Genomic DNA, 9560 nt, shown 5'->3' on the forward strand with positions numbered 1-9560 from the left:
GAAACTCTTTACTTAACTTTATGTTTAGTCATAGTTGTTGCATTGCATAGAGCAGTTAGTGGAATTTTAGAAGTGTTCAAGTAAATTAAAAAACAAAATATCTTAATTTAACACAGAACGTGTTAATTAGCGACCTCGACGTCCTAATTTCAGGGGATCCTAGAAAAGAACCTCAAAATTTGAAAATTAAGGAAATAAAAGAGAAAACACTCAAACTCAACCCCTAAATTTATAATAATGGCTCCTCCTACAAGGCAGACGGTGTAAACTTTGAATGTAATAGTGAAAGCCCTGCAATTTTTTAATGCATGAGCCTGAAATGCTGAATATTTTATGTTGCATATTAAACACTAAATGCAAAAGTCTTTAATTTCAAACAATAAACACCTACGCCCCAAATATAAACTTGGTTTCCCAAAGATTTAGGAGAAAAATGTAACAATCAAGATTTTAACCTTGACCTCACGAATATGGGGCATTTTGAGGCATTGTTTTTCTAGTTGTTCTGTAGTTTGTATGTTACTTTTTACTTTTCTATTTGGTAAGGAGCTAGACTTAAATTGAGGATTTTAAAAACTAAAAGGATTAAACAAATCTTGACATCTTATGTTTGGATCGAATGTCGTTTATTTTTAGGAAATTGAATAAAACAGAACACTCGAGAGATTGTATTATACTCCCATTATACACCAAAAAGCCAAAAGATAAAGACACCTATATTTCAGTCCATGTATATTGCTATTTTGCGCTTAAAAAAAAGAAAAAAAACTTGCTTCTTTTCTTTCCACAAAAAAAATCACCAAATGCCGGTCCTTAATTGTCTTGGGCAAAGTCCACCTCATATTAAAGATGAGGAAAACACAGTAATATCTGTGAGGCCAAAACACAAAGAAAGGAGAGGTGATAACAACATCTTGTGCACGTGACATCTCCTTTTATGTAAATCAATGTTAAGTGACAACTACTGAGCACTCTCCTACAGAAACATGCTACCTTATAAAAGAGGTTTCCTTTTCCAGATTTTCTTCCATGGCTTGAGACTAGCCATCCTTGCTTATGGCCAGAGTTCACAGGTAATTTCCCTTTTTTCAGCCGTGTCCAGATAGATTTAGCGAGTCTATCATTTAGTAGACTTCGAAAGCTTCCCAGATAATGTCACCAAGCATTATAACTACGTTCTGTAGTTAAGTCTGTGCGAAGTGAATAAACTTTTACTTGCAAAGCTCTTAATAAATAATGTCACAGCAAACATTTCAGCATGTTAATACTGGATACAATTCACCTCCATGGAAACAAACGGTTAAGACAACACAAAAGATCAGAATTCATAAGAATCGGCTGGAGAAGGACCCGCAGTAACCATTGACGCATAGGATGGGAAATCTGAAATTATATCTCAGCATAGACAATCTAAACACGTATTTTCCTTGCAAAAACATGCAATAAGCTAATTTTATAATCATGAACTTGAACTATGTTAGTACAAGTCCAAGCATGCCAAAATAATAAACCACAAATCACAATTCAAGTGCAGAATGATGACAACTTTTGCAAATACTACCCCATAAAAGGAACAGTATCATCACAGTTTGATCTACATATATTTATACCTTTCAGCTTCATTTCCAAAAAAGTAGAGGAAATGAGGTGATAACAGCTGAGAGATACAAGGGAAATATCCCACACACAGATCGCCTGGTATAGAAAAGGAATAAGGTAAAAGGATTCAATAAGACACGCCGGTGTAATTAATTGAGGGAGCCATAAAGATTATGAACATGGGTTTCAGTAGTGCACCAAAGAAAAGAAAGGAGAGACCTACTCATTCAATCAATACTACTAGTAATGAACATATATAATTCAACACAACGGTTAGATTCCATAGAGGTATTGATTATCTCAACATATTATACAATTACACCATACAGTTTTCTAGGCCATCAAATAAAATTATGCTAGTAAATAAAGTACAACTAGAAATGCATGAAAGTTGAAACACTCAAGAGAATGATTTAACTCTTATAATGAGAGCATTGGAGAATCAATGTTGCCTATTTTAATTTGATTATTCATCCACTTAACAATTTACAACAGCAGACGCTACTTGCAAGAAGACAAAGCCACAATATGAACAAGGATTTGAATTATATATCCTTACATAGAGTTAGAGGAATAAGCCTACAACAGGACTGTCTTTACCTTTTGCTTTCCAGAAATAACAGTGTGGCACAGGGAGGCGAACAGAATCTTCAGGTGAACCTCCATTTTCTGTGGAGGTGCAACCTCTACTTCTTGAATTAACCATGGGTTCCTGGCTCCCATGCAACCACAGCTGCAGCATGTAATTCAAGTTCACCCAAGATTTACTCAACCTAGTAAATGAAAATGGAAAACAATGAAACCAAGTGTCAATGTAAAACTGATTCAGAAAAAGAGAGTCAAACCCATGTGCTCAAAATCATTTTCCAAAAGCCAAGCATGCAAATATCATAGATTTCTACCATGTAGAATGACAATGACCAACTCCCTCCATTCAAAAAAGAGTTATGATTTGGTCAACAACATACTCAATGTAGTCCCATAAGTGGGGTCTGGATAGGGTAGTGTGTATGCAAACCTTACCCCTACCTTGTGAAGGTAGAGAGGCTATTTCCGATAGATCCTCGCCTCAAGAAAAGCATAATCATAGCAGTTTAGAAAAGGAAATATAGCAGAGAAGAATCCATGTAAAGAGAAGCAGTAACCATAGCCAGAAAATAAGACAACCAAAGCAAAAAAATAGCACGTAGTATTAGAAATCTAAGAATAGGAAATCTGAGAATACACTAGTACTTCAAGTATAGAAAAGCAATACAAGTATGAAAAGGAATTACGCACGACTGCTTACTTCCTCACTACCCTAATCATCGACCTCCACCCCCTCCTATCAAGGGTCACGTCCTCGGCAAGCTGAAGATATGCCATACCCTGCCTAATCACCTCTCCCCAATAACTAATCCACCTTCTGAGAATGAAAATTAAAGAAAAGACATTAAAGAGTTAAGTATTTCTTTTAATAAGCTACATTAAAGAATTATAAAAATTACACCTCTTAATATAAGTTATAAACCGCACAATTTAAGAATCAAGCTTGCCAAAAACAATAAAGAAATCGAGATAAGAGAAAAGTATTCCATGTCGGAAATAGTTGCAAATGACCAGTCAAACTTAACCAATTTCTTACATACGATCATGATCAGGATAATTTAAGAAAATACAGAAAAATGAGAATAAAGAATTCGTATAATAATAAGCTAACCAAGAAGAGGCAGAACATAGATCAATTTTACAAAAGTCTAGGACAAAGAATTCACTTTTGCAAGAAATGACCTGACCAGCAGTATTGCTAAACATGAGGCATTCCTCTTTCCTCTGTATTTGTATGTGATTGATTGGCTTTTTGGCTTTAGATGATCATCGATGCACGTATCTGCATATACCCAGTGAGTAAGAGAGTGGAATGTGGAAACCACACAGCCATGAAGGTGAAGAAAAATACTTTAGTAACACAGATTGCACAATGTAGATAGTAAAGTGAAAATAACAAAAATAAAGACCAGGGACCTGAAGCAGAGGATAAACAGAAAATCAAACCTTGGGAGGTGTAACATAGGTGCCGTTTGTGGAGGCTGAGGAGAGGCGAGGCAATGTCAGCAGCAACTGCAATGGAAGTTGAAGGTGACAGCAAACTGGAAGGCTGAGAGGATCTAAGTTGAAAGCTGAGACAACTGAAAATTTTCTTTGACAGTTTTTTTTGGTTAAAACCGTATAATGCACACTCCTACCCTTTCTTCCATAGACAAAACAGCTAGAGAGATGCATTCAACCTTGGCATGGGACAAAAGAATTAGATAAAGAATTGCTAGCTTTTTGTATGTCACTACAATAGAAAACTAAGTATTTGGTCCTAAGATCTCGAGATAAAGATTTCCTGTCCGTCTTCTGGAGCTGCTTTACAACTTCAATGAAAACTCCAAAGTCCGGCTTGAGACCCTTGTCAATCATTTCATTAAGAATGTTTTGAGCAGTCATAAGGTCTCCTTTCTTCTGATGAAGCCTCACCAGCAAGCTGTATAGTACATTGCCACAGTGGTTATATTTGGCGCTCATGCCAATCACATACTTATATGCTTTCTCACGCTCACCCGCCTCAAGCAAAACCTTAAGATAGGCAGCATGAGTAGTAGAACGAGGTTCCACATTCTCATTTACCATCAACTTCAAAAATTCGGAGGCAATGTCAACCTGACCACGGCTAGATGAATGATATACTAGAGTTTCATAAGTTATTGCATCTGGATTGAGACCCTTATTTCTCATTTCTTCGAGCACAATAGACACATCTTCCATCTTATCATTCTTACACAATGTGCCAAGCAGGTAGTTATATGAATTGGTGTTAGGAGAACAACCAAGTTCAAACATCTCGTTGATAATAGCTCGCGCTTCTTCAATGTGGCCTGCCTTACACCTTTTACGGATCAAAATATTGTAGTGAGAAGCTGTTCTTTCAGTGATCTCTATTACAAATGTTGCCATTTCGAACATGTCCAAGCAACAGAACATCTCGATTAATCCATAAACACCAGAACCACGACAGGATCCTCCAACCTCATTTAGCATATCAACCACTTTCCTTGTAGAATTCATCAATGAATCCTTACTCGATCCACATAGAGTTAAGAACCCAAAAGCCTTGTCAGTTAAACAAATTTCTTCTGTCTTAAACTCTACCAACAAAGAGAACATTGTTTTATAGTCATCTAACCATCCACAATTACATATAATCAGACTATTGACATAAGCACTGCGATAAAATTCAGGATACGAGTCTCGAAGCCAATTAAAGAACTTTAATCCAGATATTCTTTGTTCTTTCAAAAGCTCAAAAATCTCAATGATGAGCTTTAATGATAGTTTTGGAGCCACCAATCTTAACCTGTGCATCAAGTCTTCCCTACCACCCTTGAGAATCTCAATTATTTCCAAAGTTTCTTCTGAATACACACTTACCGAAGGCTTACTAAGTCTACTCTTTTCAATTGTCAATTCATCAGTACAAGAACCTGCCACATTCTCAAACTTTTCATTATCACGAAAAACATAGTTGAGTCGGAAGGTTGTACACGAACACCTCTAATGAGGGATCCACAATTATGGCCTAAACAAATGAAAAAACAACAAGAAGCTAAGCACCTTCATCTCGAATACTGCATACATATGTGCACTGATCTCAAAGATTCATTTCTACAAATTGGGTATTAATTAACTTGGCAACTTGGATAATATCCATGTGGGATACTATAAAAGAAGGTTTTTTGAATAAGGGCTGGATCAAGATTCCATTTAGAAGGAGATCCAGTGGAATTAGAAAAAGAAAACCGTTAGGTGGTTCTAAAAGAAACAGCACTCTTCTACTACTAAACAAAATTGGAAGCGACTGAGAAGGGATAATGAGAATTGAATGTGACTGGAGAATACACCTTGAACGAAAGAGGTTATGAGAAGAGTTTAGACTTATAGCTAATGAGAAGCTGAGGCAGAAAAGTTTGGGACTTGAGTAATCTCAGGAAGGTTAGAACCTTTTACTCAAAAATCTTTCTTTTATTCCTTCATCCTACTGCTGCTAGGAGAAGCTTGAATAGCCACAGTGGAGATAAACACGGGGTTAGTCACACAAAAACTGCAGAACGTATTATTTTCAGTTAGACAATAAGGTTTGAGCCAATAGCATTACTCTTTGAAATTTAGCCCTCTTTGCAGCTACAATTTGACTTCACATGTACTGTTGTTTCGACTATGAAAGGCCAGATCATGCAGAATGATATCTTTTTTTCTGTTTTGTTTTAGCTAATGGTTTAGAAGATCATGCCGAATGATATCGAGTTTAACTTACCCATAAATATGCTTTCTCAAACTCTTTAACTTAGGGACAAGAAATCTTCTTGGTTAAGCTAAACAGAATACATAATAATAGCGTGTTAAGAACGTAATAGGCCAGCAGCCTACTTTGGTAACACTTTCCAGCCTTCTCTTTTTTTTTATCAAGAACACATTTAAGCATTCAAAATAACCAGACAGCAAATTTGCAGCTACAGATAACAGTGTTTATTTCCCCACTATCTTTACACTCCGAACTTATTTTCAGAAAGCATGACAATGTAGTTCTAATAATACGCTACTCAATAGATAAGAAGAGTGTAAGACCTTAAGCAAAATAAACATAAGCCCTACAAACAACACATAAAGCATGCATTTTTACAGTGTTTTGAGATGAAATCTAGAGTTCTCACTGAAAAAGTCTGTACCTTTTCCCTCTTGACCGCCACCAAGTTTTATAGACCAAAACCCACCATCAAGAAACTGTCTTTCTGTTCCCTCAACACTTGCTGAATCTTCATTGAACACTGATTCATCCGTTTCAGAAGAGAGCTTCCAAGTATATAAAGGGTCTGAAACTTTGCCATTGTTGTTGTTGTTACCTGTGGAGAAGAAAAAGGAGTTCCTAGGAAAGAAATTAGGCTTGGGAATGGAAAATGAGGATTTAGGGGGAAAGGGTTTAGGGTTTAAGAAGTGGGTTTTGGAGGAAACTAGGGTTAGCAATAGGAGGTGTGAAGATTTTGAGATGAAGCGATAGAGCATTGCAGACTACAGAGGAAAGAGAAAGAGGAATAGAGGGAGGGGTAAAAGTGGATTAAGAAGAACAAGCTCTCCCCTTTTTTTCCCAGGTCACGAAAAGATCACTTGTCTCAACGATTTTAGGAACATTCGCTAAGCACAAGTGATAGTTTAATATCATGAAGATTGAAGAGCTTAGAATTACACGGTTTGACATATTTATCTGGTCAAATAATTATTTGGTCAGTATAAAATTGGGTGTAATTTAATGGTGCTTATTGGACGGATCGAACGAATAATTACGCTTAACGGTTCGGCTTATCGGTTATCGGATTATAAATGTAGTAATCCGCTAGCCATCCAATAACAACGATGCGGATTGGTATCGGATTAACGACTATCGGGCGGTTTATCGGCTAAATCAAATAAAAAAAATTTTGAAGAATCATAAATCAATGCTAAACAGTTTCAAATCAATACCAAATTTTTAATATCATATAAGATATAACAGTATTTTTAAATTTTGAAGAGTCTTCTTCCAAGTTCCAATCTAGTTCATATACTCATACATGTATGAAATCAAACTTTGAGTAACATTCGTTCTTCACAAGAAATTCAGATGGTAAAACCAAAAATCCAGAAAATCACACTTTAATTTGTTAGATGCATGCAAAAAAGACATAAAACCAGACACTCCAGCTATTACGGATAACGGACAATTCAACAAATTACTTTCAATAGTACTTTATATACATAGGGGTAAAAGTGTAGATATAAAAATTCTTAACGGGTTAACGATTTACCCGATAAGAAAATTATGTAATCCGCCCCCAAACCGTTAAGCCGTTAATTATAAAATCTCAATCCGTTCACCATCTATTACCCCGATAATCCGATATCAATAAGCCAATAAGCCATCGATTCGGTTCGGTTAACAGTTTCGGTTCGGTTTTGAATAGTCCTAGTCTCAAGGGGAGGTAAGAATTTGTGATAATTGCACTGTGTAATTACAATGTTGCTTTTAAATTACTTTCCTTTTTGTTTTTATTTTAATTTATTTTCTTTATAACTTTTTATTTTTATTATTATAATTTTTTTACTTTTTAATTTCTTTTGAAATTTTAAAATATTTTTTTTGTACATTATTTATCTTTTATTTCTCTACCTTTACTTCTTGTGATTCCATGTCATTGATTATATTTTATTTCTTATTTATTTTATTATTCTAGTTTTTGAAACTACACCTACTAATATTAGAAATAATGAGTCATTAATAAACTTGGCACATAATGAGTTATGCAATTAAAGTAGAATTTCACTGTTGAATGTGGTTATAAACTTATTATATTTCCTAATCTTAAGTTATGTTGGAATTTGTCATATTTAAACTTTTGGGGGGGGGGGGAGTGGAATTGTATTATATTATATTCTTGGTTCCAATTTACTTGTTTTAGTTGCATTGGCTCACATTGCATGTTGTTCATTTTTAGTTAGAATTGATAGATTAGTTTTGTCACATATTTAAATAATGTTATGACATTATATTTAGCTTTTATAAGTAACTAAACCAACTATTATTAATTTGATATATACATACATATATATATATATATATATATATATATATATATATATATATATATATATATATATATATATATATATGATTACTAATTAATGTATATTCACGAAAAAATATACATCGTAAATACCAAATCTAATATCATTTATACTTACAAAAAATTATTTATATGCATATATTTATTATATTAACTTTTAAGTTTTGATAATTACCTCATTTAAAATTTAATTTAACTGTGTAATTACACTTGTGCAATCAAACAGTAAACTTGTAATTACACTATGACAAACAAACAGGTCATCGTAATTATAATATTATGTAATTACTAGGCTGTATAATTTCTACCCTAGTGATTACACCAATTCCAATTACCTGGTGGCTTTTCAAACAGACTCGAATTCCTAATCAATAAATTAGGTTGTAGAAAGAAAAAAAGCGTACTCCATACGGTAGTCAATATTTTAAAAAAAGTATCGAATATCAATACTCAATGATTATAGGCCAAATACCTAAGCGACCCCTTAAAGTTGGCTCCAGTTTCTATTTTGATACTTTAACTAAGCTCAATACATATTGAACACTTTAGCTTCAATAAAAATGTACCTATTGAGCGCATATGCTGACATGACATAGTGTCTATAATTACACGCTCTTTTGAGAGCGTGGAAAAAAAAAGTAAAGGAAATACTCCTTAATTTTAATTTTTTTTTTCTCTTCTCTCCTTAATCTTATTTTTTTTGCCACCATCATCTCTAGCACAACTCCACCATAGCCATGGCCTTTGACACAAAATTTCATCCCTACCGGTCCATCACTGCCAAACCGCCTAAACTCAGAAGCCTCTCCATTTTTGAAAAATCTTACTCCAATGTAGTAATATTCCAATCTAAGTTTAATCACAGTTTTGAACTCTAACTTCGTGGGGTCAACCATAGACTATTACTGTCTATCTCAATTTTGAGATTTAGGGAATAAATTTGGAGTTCTAATTTCATTTGAGTTAGAATTTGTTGGTTGAGACCGTTTGCTGCATGAGAATTAATTTGAGGAGAAAATTTGACCTCCATGAAAGGAGTTTCAAGCTTGAATTAAAAGAAAAAGGATATGAAAACTTTGACTAAAAATCAATTGGGTGTTATAGATTCTTGTTGGAAATATTTTTGAAAATCCGAATCTAATGTTTGAGTGCATTTTAAGCTGGTTTGAATTGGGTTTTGGTTCAAATTTTTCGGAGCCTTCATTGCGAGAAAGACGACTTGGCTTCCTTGAATTCATACCTATTTTTTGAATTTAATTACTTATTTATATTCGAATTTACAAA

General features: G+C 34.3%; 1 protein-coding gene across 8 annotated transcripts; it reads right to left on the reverse strand.

Annotated features, from left to right (window-relative positions):
• Positions 1-645: 645 nt before the first annotated feature.
• Positions 646-6804, reverse strand: LOC104111912 (pentatricopeptide repeat-containing protein At1g52640, mitochondrial-like). Of its 8 annotated transcripts, XM_009621728.4 has the most exons (6): positions 6348-6804; positions 3634-5105; positions 3354-3469; positions 2888-3004; positions 2200-2372; positions 646-1190 (listed from the first exon to the last, which is right to left on the reverse strand). In XM_009621728.4, exons 1-2 carry the CDS (start codon positions 6679-6681, stop codon positions 3862-3864), a joined length of 1578 nt encoding a protein of 525 aa, XP_009620023.1. In that variant the 5' UTR covers positions 6682-6804; the 3' UTR covers positions 646-1190; positions 2200-2372; positions 2888-3004; positions 3354-3469; positions 3634-3861. The 8 variants fall into 8 exon arrangements, with proteins under 8 accessions (XP_009620023.1, XP_009620032.1, XP_018631739.1 ...); XM_009621737.4 differs by lacking the exon at positions 646-1190 and having other exon boundaries at positions 2000-2372; positions 3375-3469; XM_018776223.3 differs by lacking the exon at positions 646-1190 and having other exon boundaries at positions 2000-2372; positions 3370-3469.
• Between the last annotated feature and the right edge of the window lie 2756 nt (positions 6805-9560).

This window comes from Nicotiana tomentosiformis, chromosome 3 (genome assembly GCF_000390325.3).
Source record: "Nicotiana tomentosiformis chromosome 3, ASM39032v3, whole genome shotgun sequence".
Classification (NCBI taxonomy): domain Eukaryota; kingdom Viridiplantae; phylum Streptophyta; class Magnoliopsida; order Solanales; family Solanaceae; genus Nicotiana; species Nicotiana tomentosiformis.